Source organism: Canis lupus, chromosome 17, assembly GCF_011100685.1.
Source record: "Canis lupus familiaris isolate Mischka breed German Shepherd chromosome 17, alternate assembly UU_Cfam_GSD_1.0, whole genome shotgun sequence".
NCBI lineage: Eukaryota > Metazoa > Chordata > Mammalia > Carnivora > Canidae > Canis > Canis lupus.
The window spans coordinates 54,886,304-54,910,919 of NC_049238.1; the positions used below are offsets into that span (position 1 = coordinate 54,886,304).

Genomic DNA, 24,616 nt, shown 5'->3' on the forward strand with positions numbered 1-24,616 from the left:
GTCTGCCTCCAGATCCCTGGCTCTTCACCATTGCTCTTCACTGCCTTGGTTTGTTGTTTGGGGGAACAGGGAAATAGGTGAAGGGTCTTCGTGTTATGCCCCCCCAGGGAGGTGGGCTCTGTGAGGGGCAGTGGCCACTGCTGCCGTGTCCTGAGCACTCTCAATGGTGCAGCCTTCCTGGGCAGCCCAACAGAGGGATGCGATCATGCCAGGTGCACAGCCAGTCCGTGGCTGTCCTTGCCACGTGAGAGGAACCTGGTTGTCCTGTCTGCACCTGGGCTGCTCTGGCAAAGTCCAACAGGCGGAAAGGGTCTGAAGCCTGGGATGCAAGGTCATTTGGGAACACCTTGTCTTACTCACCAGACGGTGTAAGGGCATTTTGATGGTATTTCCTCCACAGTCGGGGTTACGGCAGAGGCAATGTGGAGTGCTAGCCCTCTGCCCAGGAGGCAGGACACCCCCAAGCTCTACAACCCTAGCACACTCGCCTATGTGGAGCAAGAGACAGGGTGACATTCTGGCGGCTGTGGTGTCTCTGTACAGACACGGCGTGTTCCTGTTTGCCGGCCGGGTCCCGTCGGTTTAACCCTGTATGCCATGGGGTCCACACTCACTTGCAGTTAAATGCTTGTGAAGCTGACATTTGAAGGAATGAGGATTTTGAGTTCTTTCCATTTCCTGGCCACTGAATCATTCTTGGAAAAGTCACAATGCTACCCGTTTTATTAGAAGCATAAATCACAAAAGAACAGGTCCCTCAACCTCAGCAGTTTATAATCTGAATGAGTCGTAAATAAGAGCAACATTAAATAAAACTAAACTGTTTGATTGAGGTAATGGGAATAAAGACAGTGGTGGCAGATGGAAAGTTCTGTTTAGGGGGAATTGGTTTCCTCCTCGCAGACCAGTCACCACAGGAGAAAAATGTGGCCTTTTCTACAAGCCAGGCGGCATACAGTAACTGAGTGCCTCCTGCATACAAGGCTGGGTCTTTGGAGCTTGGGGAGGAGATCTTCAACAGGGCGTGATAACAGGAGGGGCTGCTACTGAACAGGTGTCCCTCCACAGCTTCTGGAAGTATGGAGAAAGGGTACCACATTCTGGGGACCCAGGAGGGGACCACAGAGGAGGTTACATTGAAGAATGAGTGGAAGTTGGCAGGGCGGTCAACAGGAGAAGGCCACTGCCAGCAGGTGACCACAGTGGTGTGACACGTTGTGGGGGCTGGAGATCCTCAGGTAATTGGGAATAAGCATTGGGAATGACCTGAGGAGAGTTGGGGACAGAGGGACGAAGGCGAGGAAGAGGTTCCAATACCAGTTCTTGGCAGGTATGGAGGATGATGGCCTTGGGGTCAGTGAGGACAGAAATGCAGAGCTGCAAAAGCGGATGAAGTGGGTGCAGTGAACATCAGAGGGAGGAGGGGTGTCCACACAAATGGAGACTGGGAGGGCTGCGACGGGTGGTAGGGGATGCCAGGAGGGGGCTGGCTATCCTCCCTCACCTGTCACAGTTTGTATCTGGCAGGGGAGTGGAGCGGTCCTAAGGGAGCGGGCTGAATTGGCTGGGACAGTTAACGTGTGGCTCCCAAATGAATGTCATCTGGGGAGCGTGAAGACAGGTGTTTATTGACCATTGGACACAGATTGAGCAGAAAAGGTCAGAGGATCAGGAAAGCGAGAATGAGAATTGTTAGGGGGAGCGATGACCCGAGGGCCTTGCATTTAGAGTGCGGCCAAGGATGGCAGGAACCCAGGCCACTGTGGGGATTGGCCTCAAGTGCTAGAATATTCTCTGGTGTGGGGTTTTCCTGTGCTGCTCCCGCAGGCACTATCGAGGTCCATAGGCACCTCTTGGCATTCCATGCAAAACCTTGGCAGAGTGTGGGCGCCGAGCTTCTCAGATCCTTCTTAAAGACTAAACTCCCTGGGGAAACTGATGACATGATGACAACCCCCGTGCCCCCACTCCACCATGGAAAGGTCAAGACTGGGACTGCAGGCCTTTGGCTTCTGGCCTTGAAAGCTTTCCTGGGGACCATAGTGGTGGCAGCATTGTTGTAACAAGTTTTGCAGTAACAGACTCTTTCTGGATCCTTCCAATCCAGGGCAAAGACTTTCATTTCCATCCATGTAGTTGGCAGGCTCTGATTGTCAGGACAAGAGTAGTGCTTGTCTCGTTCTTCTTGCTAATTCTTAGTATGTTGCTATCTGATTTTTTTTTTTTTTTTTCTAAATCCTGGCCCCTGTCTCTCATTCAGAACCAGACTACCAGGTGTACCTGAATGCTTCAAAGGTCCCCGAGTTTTCAGACGACCTCACGGAGCTGGAGTGCCGGATAGTGGACATGAAGAGCTCTGAGGCCAGTGTCCGTTTCACAGTATCCTGGTACTACAGGGTGAACCGGCGCAGTGATGATGCGGTGGCCAGTGAGCTGCTTGCGGTCATGAACGGGGACTGGACTCTGAAGTATGGAGACAGGAGCAAGCAGCGAGCCCAGGACGGAGACTTTATTTTTTCTAAGGAGCACACGGACACGTTCAGTTTCCGGATCCAAAGGACTACGGAGGAAGACAGAGGCAATTATTACTGTGTTGTGTCTGCGTGGACCAAACAGCGCAATGACAGCTGGGTGAAGAGCAAGGATGTCTTCTCCAAACCTGTCAACATATTTTGGGCATCTGAAGGTAGGTGCTTTGTTCTTCATTGACATTTTGGTGTTCTGTTTTGGCCCACATCGTCCCACTGCACATTTTTAGATGCTGGGTCTCCCTGCGAGGAATCCGAGACACTGCAAGCTCAAATGCCTGCTGCTCTTACCAACAGCATGAACCTCTTTAAGATACTGATGCTGGGGGGGGGGGGGGGGGTCCATCGCAGTGAGAGAGCTGGGGCTTAGTGGGTGGTAGACAGTCGTCTCCTAGGTGCCCGCAGTGTGTGGGGGGGCAGCCCTTGACACTATTGCTCTGCTGGGTGGTCTTAGGCCGTTGGGGTGTGTTCATGTCTTTGAGTTCCTGCTGGATGTGGTGCCACAAACGGGGGCAGCCACAGACTGTTGCACCTGCCCCTGAGGTGCCGGTCATCCCTTCAGAGAGGTTGTTTTGGGGAGGGGTGACAAGAACCTGAGGGAAACAATTTCTTTGCTACGTCTCCTCTCAATGCTCAGAGCACTATCTGCCCTGGAGTATCAGACTCATCAGGTCCATCGCTGCAGGAAGCCCAGGCCTCTGAGGTCCCCCTTGTACCCAGATGTGCAGTACCACATGTCCCTCGAAACACCTCAGTTGGCTGATTACCCCCCGCTCTCCCCCAATGCCAAACAGGGCCCCCTCAGACTCAGCACAATTTCCTGTTGCCTGACGCTCTGCTTGGAATGTTCCTTTCTCTTTCCCACATTGAATGTGACCAACCTCACTCCCCACTGAGCCCACTGTTTGCCCTGGGGTCTCCTGAGTGGAGGTGTTTGCTTTCCACGCTCCTCACACAGTGGGGCCTGTCGGTCAGCTCATGCCCCCTCCTCTCATTGCACTCCTGGGTCCTCTCGTGCCCTCGGGGAAGCAGTTAACTTTTGGTTTCATAGCCACGCCCTCAAGTACTCCTACTGACTTGTAGCTTCTCTCCACGTACAATGCTGGCCCGCACTTGGACCAGGCAGCATGATCACCTGAGGAGCTTTAAAGCAAACAGTGATGCTTGAGCCCCAGCAGAGGTCCAATCGTGGTTGGTGTGAGGGTATATATGCAATCTGGGCATTGGAATTTTTTCTTTTTAAGATTTTATTTATTTAAGAGAGAGCACGCATGCACACACACGAATGGGGAGAGGGAGAGAATCTCCAGCAGACTCCAGCCAAGACCTGAGTGGAAACCGACTGAGCCACACAGGCGCCCCTGGGCAATGGAATTTTTAAGCTGGTTCTCCTGCACAGCCAGGGTTGGGAACCCTGGTGAAGATAAGCCTTTCTTTCTCAGTCCTCAGCCCTCCTCTGGAGTTCTTGTGTCCTCCGTCTGGTTCTGTCATTTCCTCCTGTGCTCACACCCTGCACTAGATCATCTTGGTTGTGACAACTGAAAACCCTCCGTGCTCTCACATCCAGGCATCCTCTTCTCCAAACATACCTTCTGTCTTTCTAGATCACTTCCTCCACTCCTCCAGCATCACTCATTCAACCCCCCAAGGCTGGCAGACCATGAGCCCTGCCGCCTTGCTAACACCTCCGTTTCTCTCTCTTGGTAGGACCAGTTGTCCAGGGTGGTCCAGTCTGCACCTGTTGCCCTGTGTCATTTCTAACAGCACCCTCTCCCATCCTTGGATATGTCCAGGGGCAGAAGGGAGGGTAAGATGGGCAGTCACCCCACTCACAGTCCTAGCCAGCTATAACGCTCCCTTGCACCCTGAGTCTCCTTGTCCTGCTCTTGTTGGGCTCTGCGCTCCGGCCAAACCACAAGCCAGTTCAGAGCCAACGCTCTGCTACTTGCCTACCTCCATTTGTAGCTGGATGAAAACATTTAAATGTGTTGACTGGCTTCACTTTAAATCGGTGATCATTTATGTCAACGGGGCTCTCAACACTGCCTGGCAATCATTCTACATTTCCATAATCTGTTTACTTCTCTCCTCTCCAAAACGATAATGGCATACATACCACCTTCTCTCTGCATACCTCCTCTCCCAGCCTTACTCTCAGCTCTTGGTCCCACTCTCTCCTTCCCTAAAGCAACAGAAATAATCAGAAGAGAACTTCCACATGCTCAGCCCGCAGCCTGTGTCCTAGCAAAGGCCAGCCCCTCTCCCTCTTATGTCGTCAATATTCCTTTCTTTTCTGCACCTTTTCTGTTGACATATAAACATGGCTAGACCTCCTGTTCCCGTTTTTATATTTTATAAAGTAATTTTTATCTGGCTTCTCCCTCTGTCTTTCCCTTTGCCAAGCCCCTCTACCCTCTCCCTTTACTCTTCCTTTCCTTTTATAGCCAAAGTGTTTGAAATGTCTGTATTCCGTGTTTCCGCTCTCTCTCTTCCTGTTCTCTCTGGCACCTGCTTCCTATCAGACTTGTCCCCTAGACCTTGTGTTAAGATTGGTAGTGATTGACGTCCTGCAAAATCCAGTTGTTCGTTGCCTTACAGGACATAGCAGGATGTAATGCAGGTGGTCACTCCCCCACTCCCAGAAATACCTTGGATTTCCCTTGGCTGTAGGATGCCACCCTCTCTGGGCCTTCCTCCCACCTCACAGCAACTCCTTTCTCTGTCTCCTTTGCTGGATCTTCTTCATTTCCCTGACCCTCAGACATGAGACTGTCTCAGGATATAGTCCTCAGACTTCTTTAGTTGACTTCCCCTCCCTTAGTGATGTCTTCTCCCCACCCCCTTGGTGATGTCTTCTAACTTCATGGGTTGAAATACACTTAACACACCAGTAATTCCCACATTTACATTTCTACCCCAGATCTCTTTCCAGAATGCCCGATTGAACACTCTTTTGCTTTGTTGACACCTTCACTTGTCTAATGAGCATCTCAAACTTCTGTCCTGAATGGTGCTTCTGGTCCCCTTTTTGCCTTCTCCAGCACCTTCATTGTGAGTTCAGTCCAAAACCTTCATCCTTAATTCCTCATTCTTCAAGATAGAGTCTTGCCACTGCCATGCTCCCCCGTTAGCCAGCCACCAACTGTCTCCTGCCTAGATTATATCACTGCTCGCCTGACCGCACTCCTTGCTTCTGCCCTTGCACTCGGCAGCTGGAGCAGTCTTATTAAAATGTCAGTCAGATCGTGAAACTCCTCTGCCCTAACCTTCAAAGGTTTACTGTCTCACTGAAAGCAAAGCCCAGAGTCCTGTTGGTACCCTTGAATGCCCTATGGTAACTGGCCCCCATTACCTTCTGACCTCACCTATAACCCTTCCCAGTGGTCACTCCACTTCATCCCCTCTGCCTTTCCCGTGGTTCCTCCAACACACCAGACCTGCCTCTGCCTTTTGGCCATCTGCTGCCTCTTCCCTCTGCCTGGAATGCTGTTCCCCACGTGGGTACAAGGCTCATTCCCTCACCTTCTCAGCTCCTTGGTGCCTCATCAGGGATGCCATCCCTGGCCACTCTGTCTCACATTGTGTTGTCTTGTCTGCCACTCCCCAGCACCACCCCCCAACACACACTTTTTCTCCTCTTTCCCTGGTTTATCCTCTGTCAAACACCTTTCAGTATCATACCATGTATTTTACTTATTTATTTTGTTCATCGTCCTTCACTAGCACATAAGGGGAGGGATTTCTGTATCCTTTGTCTACTGCAGCATATTCCCAGTGACTGCGGTATGGGAGGCTCTCCTTGAGTACTCGCTGAAGGAGTGAATGGGTTACCAACCCCACAGGAGAGTGTGCGGGTGGCTCACTAGAGCCTTAGGAATCAGTGATACCAAAGATGCTATAACACGCGTGTTCTGCTTAATAGGTGGAACAGCTCTTCCCACAAACCCCAACATAAAACTTTCATTGTATAATCAGACAGATTATAGAATTAATAGTCTTATTAAAGGATAAAAAGAATGTGTTTCATTTATTCTTCCATTCAACAAATATTTAAGTACCTTCCAAGTGCCTGACATTGAGCAGTTATAATAGAGATGACTTCTAAAGTATGTATGCTTCGGGATTTCTCTTTTCACAGAGAAGCAGGGAGTAATGTGCTTAAACCTAAAGTGAGTGTAGCCATGGACACTTGCTCAAAATGGTAAAACAGTATCTCTGTGGAAATCACTAGATTGAGGAGCATGTGTTCCAGTTGCCCGAGTAATAATCTGTTCTGTACTGTGACCATCATATGATTCAAACAGAAAGAGCCCATATCTCCTTTGCTCTGCTCTTCCCAGGAGACTTTCCCTGCACACAGCAGAACCTCAGGGGAGAGGAGGCACCTGGCGTGGCCTACGGCCTTGACCTGGGTGTTGTGTTCCGCTATGTCTCTTCCTCTTCACAACGAAGAGTGAGCTCTGCCTCACATCCTTGAGGGCACCAGTAGTCTCCCATTAAATCACATCAGACTGTTCTGCTTTATCCAGCCTGGTGGTTTGTAGCCTGCTTACAGACACTCATGATTTTCCTTCTGATTTCCTCAAGTGCTATCGCACAGCAATTTGCACATAAAGTCCAATTTCCTTGTCATTTCAGACACATATCTGTTTTCACTTGTCCTGTTGGCAATCACCTCTTTCTGGTACTTCATTCTAGATTCTGTGCTCGTGGTGAAGGCAAGGCAGCCAAAGCCTTTCTTTGCTGCAGGGAATACATTTGAGATGACTTGCAAAGTGTCTTCCAAGAATATTAAGTCGCCTCGCTACTCTGTTCTCATCACTGCTGAGAAGCCTGTGGGGGACCTCACCAGCCCCAACGAAACCAAGTACATCATTTCCCTGGACCAGGATTCTGTGGTGAAGCTGGAGAATTGGACAGACGCATCCCGGGTGGACGGCGTCGTGTTGGAGAAAGTGCAGGAAGATGAATTTCGCTACCGAATGTACCAGACTCAGGTCTCGGATGCAGGGCTATACCGCTGCATGGTGACAGCCTGGTCTCCTGTCAGGGGCAGCCTGTGGCGAGAAGCAGCCACCAGCCTCTCCAATCCTATTGAGATTGACTTCCAAACTGCAGGTGAGCGAGGGACCCTATTGAACCACAGACTGAACCAGAGAGCGACCCTAGGATTTTGATCCAATGGCTGTTTTTTCTTAAGCACTTTTCCTCTTTGAGATGTGATTCACATGCCATATACCTTACTCATTTAAAGGGTATCCTTCGATGGCTTTCAGTATATTCAGAGTTGTGCAACTGTCACCACAGTCAACTGTAGGGTATTTTCATTGTACCCCAAAGAAATCCTGTATCCCTTAGCTGACACCCTTCCATTCCCAGCCCTCTAGCAACCACGAATCTATTTTCCTATCTCTGTAAACTCGTCTGTTCTGGACATCTATGTTACATTAATGGAATATAACATATGCTCTTCATGTCTGTTTTCTTTCCCTGTAGCATACTGTTTTCTCTCTTTTTTTGGTCTTATTTCGAGGATCATCCATGTTGTAGCATGTGTCAGTACCTTTCTGTGACTGAATGATACTTCACTGCATTTTGTTTTATCCATTTATCACCTAGTGGCCATTTGCGTGTTTCCAGTTCTTGGACTATTAGGAATGATCCTATGAATTTTTGTGTACAAATTTTTGGGTGTACCTACAATGCTTATTTCTTATTTTTAATGGATAAACCAAAACCCAGCTATTTTAGCTCCCTTAGAGAACACGGTGGAGTATAATTAAAGAGGGCACGGAGTCTCCAGAAGGGTTACATAACTTGCCAAATGTGTACGGTTCAGAGCCAAGACCCCAGTTGCATCAGGCCCCTGGCTTTCGCTCTTAGGGGTCCCTAGGACTGAAGGTGCTGGGTACTGTGTTTGGCTTGGCTCATAGACCAGTATTTCCACGCAGGAAATGAGTATCCCAGCCTATGCCTCACCTTGCTTTGGGACTAGAAAAAGATTTCCCATCAACTAGTTGAGTTGCCAGAGCTGTGGTGGTATGGATGAATATATCTGTCAACCAGTTCATTAATAGTTATTGGTGGTAGTCGTGTACGGCAAGGTTAACTAAAAAAAGGGCATTTTTGTGTCTATCCTGAATTGACTTTGTTTTTGGTTAAGTAAAATGTTTTTATGCTATAAGAACATGCCTCTGTTTCCTTCTAAGGAGTTTTTCAATTTCGGCTCTTATACTTAGTGCTATGATCTGTTCTAAATAAAAATTTTTAAAAGATTTTATTTGTTTGAGAGAGAGCATGTGTGCATGCACACACCAGCTGGGGAATAGGGAGAAGCAGGCTCCCCACTGAGCAGGGAGCCCAACACAGGGCTCAATCTCAGGGCTCTGAGATCGTGATCTGAGCTGAAGGCAGATGTTTAACTGACTGAGCCACCCAGAAGCCCTGATTTTTGTGTGTAGCAGAGGGTGGGATTCAGTTTTATTCTTTTGCATGTGAACACCCAGCCATTCTTACACCACTTGTTGAATAGCCTCTTCCTTTCCCCTTGACTTGTCTTGGCACACTTGTCAAGAATCATTCAAACATGAATTTAAGGATTTTTCTAGACTCCCAGTCCTATGGTGTTGCCCCATTTGTCTTTTCCTATACCAGTACCACATTGATCACTGTAGCTTTGTAGTAAGTTTTCAAATCAAGAACTATGACCCTTTGTTCTTTTTCAAGATTGTTTTAGCTATTCTGGGTTTCTTGCATTTCTGTATGAATTTTAGGATTACCCATTGATTTCTGCAAAAATGACATCTGGGACTTTGGTAGGAATTGTGTTGAATCTGTAGATCAGTTTGGAGAGTATTGCCATTTAACATTATTGCCTTCCAGTCCATCAACATGGAGCATCTTTCTTTTTATTTGGGTCTTTAATTTCTGTCCATAGTGTTTGTAGTTGTCAATGTACAAATCTTGAACTTCTTTCATTAAATATATCCTAAGTATTTTATTTTTTGATGCTATTGTAAATAGAATTGCTCTCAATTTCCTTTTCCATTTATTCCTTGCAAGTATAGAGAAACAGAGCTGATTTTTTATGTATTGTTATTGGATTCTGCAACCTTGCTAGACTTATTAGTTTTAATTGCTTTTTGGTTGATTCCTTAGGATGTTTTATTTATTTTTTAAGATTTTATTTATTTATTCATGAGAGATGCACAGAGAGAGGCAGAGACACAGGCAGAGGGAGAAGCAGCCTCCCAGTGGAGAGCCCATTTCGGGACTCGACCCCAGGACCTGAGCCAAAGGCAGACACACTCAACCACCGAGCCATCCAGGTGCCCCTCCTTAGGATGTTTTAAATACAATAAAACGGCATCTGTGAATAAAGACAATTCTACTTTTTCCTTTCCAAACTGAATACCTTCCAATTCTTTTTCTTGCCTAATGGCCCCGGCTGGCACCTCTAGAATAATGTTGTTGAATAGTAGCGTACAAGTGGACATCCTTGTCTTGTTCCTGATCTTACGGGGAAAGTTTTCAGTCCTTTACCATTAAAAGTCATCATAACTGAGTTTTTCATAGATGCCCTTTATTAAGTTGGGGAAGTTTCCCATTTATTACCGTTTGTTGAGTGTTTTTACCATGAAGAGATGCTGAATGTTGTCAAATGCTTTTTCTGTGTCTAGTGAGATTAAGATGATTATGTGGTTTTTGTCTTTTATTTGTGTATCTGTTTTACTCTCTGTAGGAGTTTATTCCATCTTGTTTTACATTTGTTATTTGATGTTTCTCTAGAATTGTTATGGGAAACCGGGGAGACATAAAATCTTTTGTATTTCTGAGTGAGGAATAGGTATTGCATCTATTTTTCAATTCTTTAAATCTCTGCATAACAGATAAAATGACTGTGGCTTCCTGCCTGCGGCTCAGGGTATGATCCTAGTCCAGGGATTGAGTCCCACATCAGGCTCCCTGCATGGAGCCTGCTTCTCCCTCTGTCTGTGTCTCTACCTCTCTCTCTGTCTCTCTCATGAATAAATAAATAAAATCTTTAAAACAAAAATGACTGTAGCTTCCAGGCTGAATAGACTGGCTAAGATTTTTATTTTATTTAGTCCACGGAGTTGTCATGGCCAGTTGACAATTTAATTAGGAGAAGTTGCCATCAGATCCACGTAGCACAGGTCCCTTGCCCCAAATGGCTCCCAGTAAATACTGACTTGATACTGAAGAGTCTTCACTTCCGAAAAATCAACAGCACACCATAAGATACACATAAGAAAGAGGTCCTTCCTGGTGTCCACCTTTCTATCCGCTGGCTATGGGGTGCTTGCTTCTTGGTTGTGAGGACTGTGTTTCCAAGGGATGCTGCTGAGTCGTGAATTTCACTGACCCAAAGTGTCAGGGAGAATACAGAATAAATGTTACCGTGTTCAAGGCGTTTACCATTACAAAAGGATAACAACAAAGTTTTTCTCCTGAATAGAGAAAACTTGGAAATACAATAAAGTAGAAGGAAAAGAGTTACCCATAACCAACCAGACACTGTTCATTTGTGGTGTTTGTCTCCCTGGAAAACTTCCCAATGTGTGTTTTCTTCATGACTCTGAGATCAGGCTGGGTATACAGTTTTGTGATCTGCTTTCCCCCCTTAACCTTCTAAAATAAGCAGTTTTCATGTTAAAACAAATTCTAGGTAAATAACAACTTTAACGATACCTCCTAGAATTTAGTTAGCCATTACCCTATTGATGGACATGCAGATGGTCGGCAATTTTGGCTTTCACAAAAATACTGTGTACAGCACTTTTTAGGGGGTGGGGTTAGCACATGATTCTGTCAATGTTTGTATTTAAAAGCTCAGTGTGACCCATGTACTCTCTGCAGACTAGGAGTCGGGGGACATCTAGTGACTCTGGTTGTTCACTTAAATTCTCCGTGCCGGAGTCTGTCATCTGTGAAGTTAACCAGACAAAATCCCTCACAAAAACAGCATTACCACAGAAATTGACCATAATAAAAATATTTCCCAGCCTGGGATAATGACCCACATTAACAGTGAGTTGTTGGAAATCCACTGCTGTGAATATTTTACAATGAAGGCCTTTTCCCCGATCCATGTCTGCATGGTGAGCCTTAGCACAAATATTCTGTTGTTCCCACATCCACAGCCAATAGGGGAAATGAGAACCGTAACTTGTGACCTAGAAGGCATTTTGGGTTTTCTTTGGAAATGTAAAGAAAAGAAAGTGAGATTTGTCCAAATTGGTAAGTCTGTCTTTGCTGTTTCCAATTTAGAAACCTAAATCCATTTTGAGGGTCTTTACGTTTTATCATTTTGTGGTTTCTTACCATGAAATTTCTAGTCAGAGAAAAAAACGTCCTCATTGCTCACCTTGGTTGCTACTAACCTGTACTCCCAAGTGGCCAGGTATGGAAGTGCCCCCCAGGCATGAACACCGAGCCAAGGCGGAGCCACTGGCTTGATCCTGTCCCACCTCGCTGCAATAAACAGAGCAAATCCAAGGTGGTCAGGACCTGTGGGAACCATGGCTGGGAGAGGAGTTGATCAAAGGGCAGGCTGCTCACAAGTAGGTCAGGTTTCCTCGTCCTCTCTGCTCTCATCCCTTTCCCTATGCCCTGTGACCACCATTCTGTTACATTCTCCCCTACTCCCGGAGTCGATGCCCTTCTGCTGCTCTCTGGTTAATCTGAACTCTCACCGCCACCTGCTCAGGGCTGCCCCGCCTCCCTGGGTTGCTGGGTCCTGCACCTGCCTGTTACCTTTTTCCCAGCAGAACACCAACTATTCCAGGACTTGGCATGAGGAAAGCAGTCCGAGGAGTTTGTCTTCCACTCATGGTGAAGTGAAAATACAGCTTTTTTTAGCTCTTTGCCTCATTGGTTTGTGTGACCTTTACACACTTCTCAGTCATTTCTTTTGGATGTTAAAGCACTTTTTCCTTTTTGGTGATCTGATTTAAAAGTAGTAACACTTGTGTTCTTAGCTTCTGATGAGTTTCAGAATCAGTGTCCAGGGCTGTCTCTTTTTGCTTCCCAGGAAAGCCAGGGGAAATCCCACGGCACTGGTGTTCTGGAACCTTCTTTAGGTTTGCCTGTTCTTATTAGAATAAGGTAAATATCAGGCTCTTAGGATCAGATGGGCTTAAAGCTGTGTAACACTGTCACCTAAAACTGAAGAGTAAAGGGTTTTAAAAAAAAAAATGCAGTACATTGCCCCTCTCTCTAAGAAGGGGATAGGAGCCAGATTCCTTCCATGTAAAGCATACTTTTTTTTTTTTATTCAAAACTCACTTATTTATGCCTCGTAATCAAATAGCATAATAATTGTACCTACAGTCAAATGCATCCAACTGACTCTGTGGTAAATATTATTAAATGCTAGCACTAAATTATCTCCATGTGTTTAGTCTTTATACTTCATATTTTGTAGCCATTTTTATGCTTACAACTCAGAACCTTGGCACATCTTTGCCTTGCACAGTTTGGGTAGACACATCTTTTGGCCTCTGGAAGAAGGAAAGAATCTTTCAAAGCAAACTGAATATTAAGGGGGTGTTCTCAGGAAGGTGTGTGAAACCAATCCTGTCTGGGTAGTGTTTTGAAGCAATACCCGTGTGCTGCCTCGGTTTCCCCTGACAGACTGGAGCCATGCCTCTGGTGCTCCCATTGTCCCCTATGGAGTGTCGTCATTGTAGGCATGTCTGTCAGCTGACAGCGTTGCAGCCTCCTAATGGCAGAGCCCCTGTCCCCAGCACAGCGAGGCCACTCACTCCATCGGGCCCAGAGTGGGACTATTTCAGTCCTGTTCCCTCTGATCTCCCACCACCTCTGTCAGAAAGTGAACCACGTAGAACCAGAAGCCACCTGGGCTGCATCAGGATAGTAGGTGGGGGTGGCCTTCAAAGGGGACATCAGAGAAGAGGGAAAGGAAAAGCCAGAAGCAAAAGTAATTTTTTTTTAAGATTTTATTTATTTATTCATGAGAGACCCAGAGAGAAAAGCAGAGACACAGGCAGAGGGAGAAGCAGGCTCCATGCAGGGAGCCCAATGTGGGACTCGATCCCAGGACCCCATGATCATGACCTGAGCCACAGGCAGATGCTCAACCACCGAGCCACCGGTGTCCTGCAAAAGTAGTCCTGTAGCAAGAGTTCTGTTGTGGTTGTAATTAAAGAGGATGCTTATTTGGATGGCCTGATGCACGTGTCTGAGGAGGAGAATAGCAACCTGAGAGCACCACCCAGCCCAGTTCCAGGGAAGATGGGCCACACGCGGATGCCCATTTGAGTGCCAGGAATGGAATATAAACAACAGCCTGAGTGGGAATAATGCGGTGCTCTCACTCTCTTCCAGGGCCTATATTTAACGCCTCCGTGCATTCGGACACACCGTCAGTCATCCGGGGAGATCTGATCAGATTGTTTTGTATCATCACTGTTGAAGGAGCACTGGATCCAGGTATTTCATCTTCTCTCCTTCCCCTACCCCGTGCTGCTTTCTTTTTTCTTTTTTAATTTAATTTTATTGTTTTTTAAATATTTTATTTATTTCTGAGAGAGACACAGAGAGAGAGAGAGAGAGAAAGAGGGGCAAAGGGAGAAGCAGTCTCCATGCAGGGACCCTGATGCGGGACTCGATCCTGGGTCTCTAGGATCATGCTCTGAGCTGAAGGCAGTGCTAAACCACTGAGCCACCCGGGCTGCCCTATTTTTTTTTTAAGATTGATTGATTGATTCATTCATTCATTCGAGACACAGAGAGAGAGAGAGGCAGAGACACAGGCAGAGGGAGAAGCAGGCTCCATGCAGGGAGCCCGATGCAGGACTTGATCCCAGGACTCCAGGATCATGCCCTGAGCTGAAGGCAGGCATTAAACCACTGAGCCACCCAGGGATCCCCCCCTTGTTGCTTTCTATAAATGCATCTCATGTCACCATGACACAGACGTGGAGGTCAGGGCTTGGGCTGCGTGAATCCCCAAACTGCCTCACTCTGTACTGGGTACTCAGGGGGAGCTTAAGAAATACTGTTAATGGATGCATCCATCTGTTGGATGATTTGGAAACACATCCAGACCTTGGGCTCGGAATTGCCAAGGTGGTCGGTGGGCCACTTCCAGGGCCGATTCAAGCTCAAGCTGGTTTAAAACCTGCTGGCAGAGTCCCACTCCTTTACTTTGTCTTTGATGCATTTATTCACGCAGATGATTTATTGAGCTGCTTCTGTTAGCAGGTACTGGGAATAGGGAAAGGATGAAAACAGTCCACGTCTGTCGTCATGGAGCTTGTGGCCGGGTTAAGGAGACAGACAAGAAAGCAGTCCTCTTATATACAGTATCAGGTAGTGTTACCTCTGTGATTAGGCACAGAGTGGAGTAAACAGGTAGCAAGTGACCAGGCGGTGCTGTCATAGTTTAAGTTCCTGGGAAATCTTTATATACCAATTTCTTTTTTTTTTTTTTAATTTTTTAAAATGTTTATTTATTTATGATAGTCACAGAGAGAGAGAGAGAGGCAGAGACACAGGCAGAGGGAGAAGCAGGCTCCATGCACCGGAAGCCCGATGTGGGATTCGATCCCGGGTCTCCAGGATCGCGCCCTGGGCCAAAGGCAGGCGCCAAACCCCTGCGCCACCCAGGGATCCCTATATACCAATTTCTTTGCAAAAAAAATATGTGTTGCCAACTGGATGCCGTAGAGCCGTGGGCCATCAGTTTTACGCTTTTGCTTCAGTGACCAGATAGTGTCCCTGCCTCACTCTTAGACCCTCGGGGTTTAAAACAACTGAAAGCACATAAGGTGTCTGTTGCCGAGCGTGACTGTACCCACCACCACGTTCTTCTAATGAGACTGGAGAACCTTCTTCACTGCCTGGGGGGCCGCTCTGTCCTTGGGCAGCTTTGTATCACCCGCCCCATCACAAGCAGAGCCATGGCCTCTCTGTTATTGGCCCCTTGAAAAGGCCAAATTGTACAAGACTCAGAGTTCTGTGGAGACCACTGGACCTGCAGTTCCGGGGTGGAATCTGGAAGCAGGTTCGCCTTCTGTAGTAAGGGCAGGTCATAAGCAAAGCGTGGAGGGCCTGCAGTGGAACCGGAGTGGACAGCATGAGCAGGGGCCTGGGCAGAGCTTGTGTTGAGCGGAGGCTGAGCTGGCTACCAGCTGAGATCCAGCTCCTCCAGGACCTCTGGTCGAGGGTGCAGGTGGTAACTAGTTCAGGGTCAGCAGTTGTTTTCTGGAAAGGGCCCTGGGAGGAAGTATTTTTGGCCTTGTGGGCCAGATGGTCTCTGCAGCAACTACTCAGCTCTGTCGCAGTAGTGTAAAAGCAGCCGTACACAGCATGTGAGCAAATGGGCTCCACCCTGTTCCAGGGAAGCTTTGCTTACAAAAACAGGTGGTGGGCTGGATTTGGCCTGTGGGCTGTAGGCCACTGACCCCTGGACTAGCTCACGGATACCAAATTGGCTCTCACAGGGAACCTGGACCTGGTTGAGCTGCAGAGGTAGGAAAAAGAAGTATTGGCAGAAGATGGAAGAAAAGGAAAAGAATCCATCCAGTTGGTTGGCTGTGTTCTCAAGGGCACAGGGTGGGGAGCCTCAGTTCTGAGTAAGCCGAGGTGCAGAGGATCAGGGACACAGAGAGGGATTCAGAAGGGAAAACGAAAGTGAAAGTGGAGAGGAAACAGGCAGGGATTCCCGTCCAGAACGTTACCATGTTTACAGTTGAAGCTCATGTAAGCTGTATACACAACTTATTTAAATGTTCTTTCTCAGGAAAAAAAAAAAAAAAGAAGAAAGAAATGTTCTTTCTCAGCAAATTAATGGGTCAGCATGTGTGCCCTTCATGTAAAAGTCTTTTTCCTCCAGTGTAATTACAGAAGCTATAGGTGGCTGTTATCATGCAGATCACAGTTTTCCAGAACTTTGCACTGTTGGACTGTGTGGGTGGAAGATTCTGAGTAATTAAGCACACACTGTAATTTAGTATTTCCTCACTCATTGATGGGCTGTGAAGGAATTTTCTTTTGGAAAGGACATACCGTCTGAGTGGGCCAAGCACCCAGGCAGGCACTTCTGTGCCAGGACGGGAGGGACAGGGCAGGTCAGTGTCTTAGGTCAGGTTCTTGAGATGCAAAGCCTGAGACCAGCGTGCAAGTGACTAATTAAGGGTGTGCTTCCAGGGAGCAAGGGAGTCAAGACAGAGCAGGGAAAGAAGCCAGGCAACGATGTGAATTCAGAACAAGTCTAACTATCCACCACCACTGCCGGGAAGCTCTGGGGCGTGGGTGGTACCACAGAGTAAAGGGACTGGCCTTCTAGATCCCTGCCATTGGTGAGTCACCACCCATAGGCTGAATGATATGGGAGCAAGGGTGTTTTTGAACCTTCAGGAGGCGGCTTCCATCAGCTGAAGCCTATCCTCCGGAAGAGGGTACAGGGGTGAGAATGTTAGCAGCCCACACCATCAGCAGCTGGCCAGGGCGGGCCCGAAGAGGCTCCGCTACAGGCAGTGAGGCCCTCCCTGTTAGCAGCATCCATTCCTAGACTGTGTATGTCGTAGTGTGGAGTCAGGACGTTCATTGTGGGCAGGTCATGAGCACCTACTATGTGCCAGGCAGGTGCTATTCTAAATTTCATTGCATGAAATTGCAGTATTCGTTTTACAGCTGAGGAAACTGAGGCACTGAGCATTAAGTCACTCCTCCAGGCCACATGGCTAGCAAGTACCGGTGCTGGGAGTCTAGTGCTGTAGCCTGGCCCTACAGGCTGTCCACAGCTCCATGAGGCACGGCCAGACTGGGGCTAGATTCTACTCCCAAGTAACTTTTTGCCTCCAGTAACAACCCAGCGCCTGCAGGTCACAACAGCACTGAGCTGGAGTTTTCGATGAGCATACAATCGGGGTCTAGGGACCCACTCTGCTCCCGCACCCTGAGGGTGGGAGGGCGTTGACAGCACTCCCTCTGCCCCCGGGAAGCCACGCTTCTTGGTCAGAGGTGACCCGTAACACTGGCAACCATCAGATTTTCTGCTCAAGGGTCACAGTGGGCCCACAGGCAGGGAAAGAAGGTACTTTGAGCCTTAGAGTGGCGAGCTGTCATCCTGTAGGTGGGATCGAGGTTTGCATGGGCCCTTGACATTTCCAAGTGAGTTGGGAAGGAAACATCATTGTATAATTTTATAGAAAGTCTTGCTTTTCATTTTGTTCATGTTCCTTTTTAGTACATAAGCAGGTATGATTTGCCTTCAGACAAAGGTTATTAGTATATTTTCATTAAATGAGTAGATGTTACTTTTTATTTAATGAAAATGGTGCTATTTAATGTTTATAAAGAAAGCCTTGTCAAGTGCATGGAAAATAAAAAGTATTTGTGGCCATATAGTCCTTCCTGGCCTGCTGGGTGTGCCCCAGGCCTGCCACAGCTGGTGTCACTAGGGACTTGCCAGAAGAAGCCAGGGGCTTATGACCTATACTCTTATCTTTACGTTCTGTGAGAGTTACCACTTGTGCCAGAGTCATCTTTTTTTCCTGTGCCCACATTAATTTATTCAAGGCCCTGAGAACCTTAATTTTGCAGAGTGCCTTGAGATTCAGCAGCGTCCTCTCTGGGACTGTTCACCTGTTTTCCACTTTCTCAGCTGGACATGTCTTTCCTGTTGTTTTGGACTTCAGCACATCTGTAGGGGAAAAACCACAGCGAACATTGAAACCTAACCTCCTTATAACTCGATTTTGTATGGTTCCCCTTGAGGTACCCTTTGTCCTAGACTATGTTAGCGTCCTCCTGGTCTTGGGCTCTTCTGTTTGAAACATCAGAGGGCCCTGCTTTGGGAGGCAGAGCCTGAAGTGTTGCCGCCTGCCAGCTCTGTGTCCCGTGTCCCCTGCGGGGGATGGTTTTGGGCATTCCATGGGCTGGGTGGTGGCGGCGGCACAGTTGAGAGGGTGGACTGTGGAGCTGCACTCCCTGGGTGAAGCTGTGTGCGCTGCTCCTGGCCCTGTGACCTCGAACAGGGTAGGGCAGGGCACGTGGTAGTACCTTCATTGTGGGGTTGGGAGGAATCTGAGAGATTAAGGCATGGGGGGCAGCGCTGGCCCCTGGAGAGGTGCATGCGTGTTAGCCATAGGTGGGATTTCTGCCCGTTGCACTGACCCAGGCTTTCGGCCTGGTCTGCAATCAATCCACAGATGACATGGCCTTTGACGTGTCCTGGTTTGCCGTGCACTCCTTCGGTCTGGACAAGGCTCCTGTCCTCCTATCATCCCTGGATCGAAAGGGCATCGTGACCACAGCCGAGAGAGACTGGAAGAGTGAGCTCAGCCTGGAGCGTGTGAGCGTGTTAGAATTCTTGCTGCAGGTGCATGGCTCTGAGGACCAGGACTTTGGCAACTACTACTGCTCTGTGACTCCGTGGGTAAAGTCCCCGACAGGCTCCTGGCAGAAGGAGGCAGAGATCTACTCCAAGCCCATCTTCGTGACTGTGAAGATGGATGGTAAGAATGACATGCTGTTTGAGTGTCTGTGCCATGCTGCTACTGATGGATTCAGGTTGCTACCATTTGAGGAATGTGCCACAGCACAGCCTGCTCGCTCTAGACCTGGCCTGGGCCTGTACCCAGAAGGAGCGCAAACAGGCCTCCCCAGGTATGATGTCCAGTGCTGGAGCCACCACCAGGGAATGATTCTCAAGACTCCCTGGAAAGATTTTTGATGCTTTCTGCAAATCCTGTGCAAACCCATGTTCCTTGGTATGGGGTCAGCATGGACTGCTAGGCAGAGGCAGAGAACGTCATCAAGAGAATGGGCTCTGGTCCCCCCAGAGAGCAGTGAGTGGGCTCCTGCCACTCCCGCCCCGCTCTTGGTTTTGCTTCTTGAGAAGGGAGGCTACACCTGGTGTCATTAGCATGGAGGGGGATCTTTCAGGAACCTGGGGATAGGAATGGGGCTCTCTGCTTTGTTAGCTCACGCTGACCACCAGAGTCATTCTAACTAGGTGCTCAGAGGGTCCCCTCCCCACCCGCCTGTTCCCCAAGCATCCCAGAGTGGGGGCAGTTGTTCCTTGACTAATGAGAAATATGTCTTCTCTGCAAAAAGCTTCAGAATAAATGAGAATGGGGAGATTCCATGGAGAGAATAAAAGCCCCAGTACCTCTGAGGATCAGGAGAGCCTTTGAGTGTGTTTCCCTGTTGAGATGTCAGTTTGGAGGAGACTGGAATGGGAACCCAGCTTGTCCACAGATGACTTAGCCTTGTGATCCTTTGTTTCCTCTCTCATGCAGTGGGGTAACAGTCTCTCATAGGGCTGTTTTGAAAGGTGAGCCACATTAAATGTCAGGCACCAGCCAGCATGCCAGCCACCGCCCAAGGAGAACTGGTGCTTCTGGGAGAAGGGATTTGGGATTTGAATGTGTGCGATCTGTGTAGTGTTTGTGCATTCCTGACACTTCGTCATTTATACCCTATTTGCATCTTAGAAATTCCTTGCTTGAAGTAGCTCCATATGAAAACCCAGATTTCCCATACAAGGGAGCGATTATTCACTTTGCTAGATAATTTACTACAGTGTTACTTAAAATAGCTCCCCTCAACACACTTCAGTTATTTGATGCACAGAATTGATTTATGAACAGTTTTTTTTTTTTTTTAAGGATGCATCTGCTGTCGAACGCACGGTGCCCTTATACTGACTTTTAAAGATCCATCTCCTGCCAAAACCCTAAAAAGCAAGCCAACACTCGCAGACATCAAATGAAATCCTTTTTCCTTTTTTTTTTTTGTTTTCTCCCCCACGGATCGGGGTCCGGTGTCATCTGCTCACTTTGTGGACGGCTCAGAGGGCTCCTGTCTCTAGCACCGCACTAGGTGCTAGATACAGCCTGAGCCCGAGCTGCCCCCTGGGGGAGACAAGATGGGATGGGGAGGTGAGGCTAGGCGGTGGGCTTCCCGAGGCCTAACCTGGCATCCCTCTGTCGCTCCCTCCCAGTGCTGAACGCCTTCAAGTACCCGCTGCTGATCGGCGTGGGCCTGTCCACTGTCATCGGGCTCCTGTCCTGCCTCATCGGGTACTGCAGCTCCCACTGGTGCTGCAAGAAGGAGGTGCAGGAGACGAGGCGCGAGCGCCGCCGGCTCATGTCCATGGAGATGGACTAGGACCACAGCGGGGGGAGCGGCCACCGAGGCGGCGCAGGAGCGGTATGGGCGGGAAGAGGACAGCAAGCTTTTCATGCGAAGTGTGTGACACTAAAACCCAGTCCTCTCTAATCTCAGGTGGGACCTGGCGCTCTCTCTCCTCTGCATGTCCAGTCCTGAGCGCGGACACGTTTACCAGCACATGGCTCTTCTTCCCACGGCACTTTCTGGTAGAACAATCACGTGTGTGTCTTCCCAGCTGCGGCTTTTTAATGGTTACCCTTTGTCTAATTTTTTTCTCCTACCGGTTTATAGATCTCTGACCTGTGTGCGTTAGTATGTTTGGTTTTGAGGGGTTGCGGGGAGGGAGGATGATGGCTCTCAGAGTTCTTGGTCTTGGGGAGGTGGGGAGAGCAGAGCTGCCTGTCGGGAGTGCCGCCGGCTGCAACCCCCTGGCCTGCATAGACCTGTGCTGAAGGCTAAACTGGTGGCTTTGACCACCCTACCCATCCCCGTATTTTCAGGGGTTTAGACCACATTTGAAATCTAAACTTGCAGTATCTAACTTCTTACTGAGCCCAAAGGCTTTTTTTTTTTTTTTCTTTTTTTGCTACTTTGCCCCCTTTCCATTTCTTTTATATTTGCTTTTATGTGAGTGTGCTGACATGGCCCTGGAATCTAGAATTTGGCTCTCCACCAAGCACCTTATCTTGCCACCTTAGCCTTAAGAATGAACATGAATATGAAGAAAAATACACCGCCTTCTCTGTCCAGGGCAGTAAAGAGGGCCTCAGGGAGGAGGAGACTGGGGACAAGGGAAGGAGTGGGCCCTCCCTCCAGTGGTGCTGAGGTCATGGGGCCCCAGGGAAAGCAGACACAAGGGGGTCCTAGGAGCTAAATGTCCGTAGTTCACGCGAGCTGCAGAGAGGCTGTGGCTCCCGGGGATGGCATCTGGAGGACAAAGCCACCTCGTCCCCATCCCTTGCCCTCGGTGAGTGGCAGAGGCTTTGGCCACCGGGGACTGGCGGCGGCACCTGCAGACGCCCCACGTCCTTCACGGGCTGCGCGGGCTCCGTCTCCTGAAGGCTTGCTGCTGCTTGCGAGACTGCCTGACTTCACAGAATCAGAAATTGCCTGGATGAAGACCATGCATTTTCCGTGACCTTTTCAGCCCTTCAGGTCTTTGTAAGATCCCCTGCAGGGGGTTAGTGAGAAAGGGTATGCTTTGTGGTATGTTTGCTTTCCTGTTAGGAACACGAAGGAAACCAGCAATTTACCTGCCGTGTGAACAGCCTACAAAGTAGATCTGAGAGCAATCCATTCTGCCCAATTGCTCATACCCGGAGTAGGACGCGGACCAAAAGAGATCCTCTGCTCCCCAAGGCATGTGCCCCTGCATAGCACTGGCCTTTCGGAAGCATCCCAGTGGGGTTTTCTGAGGCTCACTGGTGACTCATGCCCTGCATTGCAATCCTCTGCGCTTTTATCCCGGCTCTGACGGATCTAACACTGCTCTGTCTTCCGAAGGGAAAAAAGATTCATTTGTTTTGAGCAATAAAGTCATACAAAATGATGGCCATTCATGTGCGGCTCTTTGTCATAATGGGCCGGACGAGCCACACTCCCCCACCCCTGGCTCGCCATCGTCCCCTCCACCTCCCTTGCTTGTGCTGCCCGCTTGTCACCGAGTCTCCCCCCACACACACACTCAATCTCTGTGCCCCGGGGAGGGGCAGATTGCCACCCAGCTTCCCCTTTGTGTCCCACCCACCTAGGGGGACCACTTGTGGTAGACACTGCACTAACAGTAGCAGCACAGATGCGCTTCAGGCCCCATGTCTGCCCCACCAGAGCGCGGGTGACCAGAGGAAGACGAGGAGGCCTGGAGAACACTAGATTTGGGTCTTTCCTACCAGTCCTTTCTTATCCATGCTGTTTCAGAGGAGGTGGGTCACAGGTGATTATATTTACAGGAAGGAAACTGAGAACATATATATAGGTGCTATGTTAGTGACACCAGTGCCCTTTGAACCCACACAGTTAATCGCTTTTTAATGAAAATTCAGGATTGTCGTAGTGTGTGCAGGCCCTTCTTGGTAAGAGGAGAGGGTACTTAGCTGTGGGTGTGACCAGGTGGCCCTGGGTATGACATAAAACCATGGATGGATCACACCGGACACTTGGCAGTAAGAAGAGTAACGTGTGCTCACATGCTGTACCTTCTCCTTGCAAACTGCCACTGTAGCTCAAGACTAGGGAGGTTCAGGCACTGACCCCGACCCCAGCCTCTGATCATTGGGCCAAATTCCAAGTCGCCTTGGGCCTTGTATGGAGGAGGAAGAAATCCCAGGGTCTTCTACCAGGGACCACAATCCTCCCAGAGACCAAAACTGGCCTGGGATGTGTGTCCTTTTAAAAGTGTGAGATGCACTCTTTTGCTGTACCAAATAGGGCTCCCCACAAAGTGCTCTTCCGGGAGGGGTTCCCGCCAGAAGCACTGGTATGAATGGAAGAAGCAGCTAGCCACAGTTCACACAGATGAAATTGCACTTCTTAGTGAAAAAGAAACTTTATAAAAAGTTTGGGTTTTTTTTTTTTCCTAATTATAAAAATATCCCCAGAAAGAGCCTGAGCAATGTTCAGACAGAAGCCTCGAAATTACTTTAAATTGTTTACTTTGTAATGTTTACATGCATACACTTTTCACTTTTTAAAAAAAGAAAAAAAATGCAAACTCTGACTTTTTAACAACTTTTCAGATTTTTCATGGGACGGTGGAACTCTGACTCACCAACTGGATTTACATCTTAATTTAGAAATGTATTTATTTGTGTGTTTCCCTCCCTACCCATGTGGTTTTCCCCTAAGATCCTGGCAAAGGATGCCCCCTCCTGCCCAGACCCTTGTCTGTTTTCCCCGGTGGCTCTTGCTTCTTGCTTTGCAGACTGCCTGCAGCCATGATTTTGTCACTGACATCTGTGAGCCAAAGACTGAGCCTTTTTTGGCAGGAATATTAAGCAATACTACACAACTTGCTACTTTCAGAGAACTTTTTTTTTTAGCTTCACCGATGACAACAGAGGAAGAAGGGGACTAGGATTTTGGGTAAGTTCTCCTCTGTTGTTTGACCAAATTCTCAGTGATAAATAGTTGTGCGCAGATCACTAGGAGAAAAAAGTTTGACTTTGTCTTTCTTAGCGTGGCACATAAGGATCTGCCGATTTCACATAGGCAGAGAAAGGGTCTTGTGTATTTTTGTCCATCTCTGATGTTATATGAACTAATTGTATTGTTTTATACTGTGACCACAAATATTATGCAATGCACCATTTGTTTTTTATTTCATTAAAGGAAGTTTAATTTAAATTGAAGTTGTGTGAGCAACTTGATCTTGGTCTCTGTACCCTTTCATTTCCTCTGCATGAGGGACTGCAGCTGAATTCCAGGTGCATCTCTAGCACCTTCCGGTCTCTCTGAATACTGTGATAGTGCTGGATATTTTCACTAAAGACAAAAGAAGTGGATTTAGCAGGATCAGTACCGGGTCCCCGCCGAGTGGAAAGCGGAGGCCAGGGTCCTGTTGCCTAGCAGGGCTTCCTAGTTCTTTGGTGAATATTCTCATGACCTTATGGGTCCCTCGTCGTGAAAGGGGGAAGCTAGGTGTTGTTCCTCTCTGTGGATGAGGAAACAAACATGAGGTTCTATGACCCTATCGTGACTGGAACACAGCGGCTCTTCTGACTCATGACCCTGTCTGAAGCCAAACAGGTCCAGAGAGTACCAACTCCTGTGATAGAAAAGCAGTGTTCCTCTCCCAGCTGCTGGCTTCCGGAGAAGCCCAGATGGACAGGAGGGAACAGTGAGAGCCCCAATTCCCTGCTGGTCTCCCTTCTCCACCCCCTACCAGCAGCACCCTGTCCCCCGGCACTGCCACTCTGCCCCCT

General features: G+C 48.4%; 1 protein-coding gene across 1 annotated transcript in view; it reads left to right on the forward strand.

The window, feature by feature from the left end:
• PTGFRN (prostaglandin F2 receptor inhibitor) overlaps positions 1-20,954 on the forward strand; it is an 80,030-nt gene extending 59,076 nt beyond the window's left edge. Inside the window, exons 5-9 of the mRNA XM_038561878.1 lie at positions 2,261-2,686; positions 7,227-7,646; positions 13,899-14,003; positions 18,731-19,036; positions 20,527-20,954. Of these exons, the coding sequence (XP_038417806.1) occupies positions 2,261-2,686; positions 7,227-7,646; positions 13,899-14,003; positions 18,731-19,036; positions 20,527-20,693 (1,424 nt within the window). The 3' untranslated portion in view covers positions 20,694-20,954. The remainder of the gene's footprint in view (positions 1-2,260; positions 2,687-7,226; positions 7,647-13,898; positions 14,004-18,730; positions 19,037-20,526) is intronic.
• Positions 20,955-24,616: the final 3,662 nt, after the last annotated feature.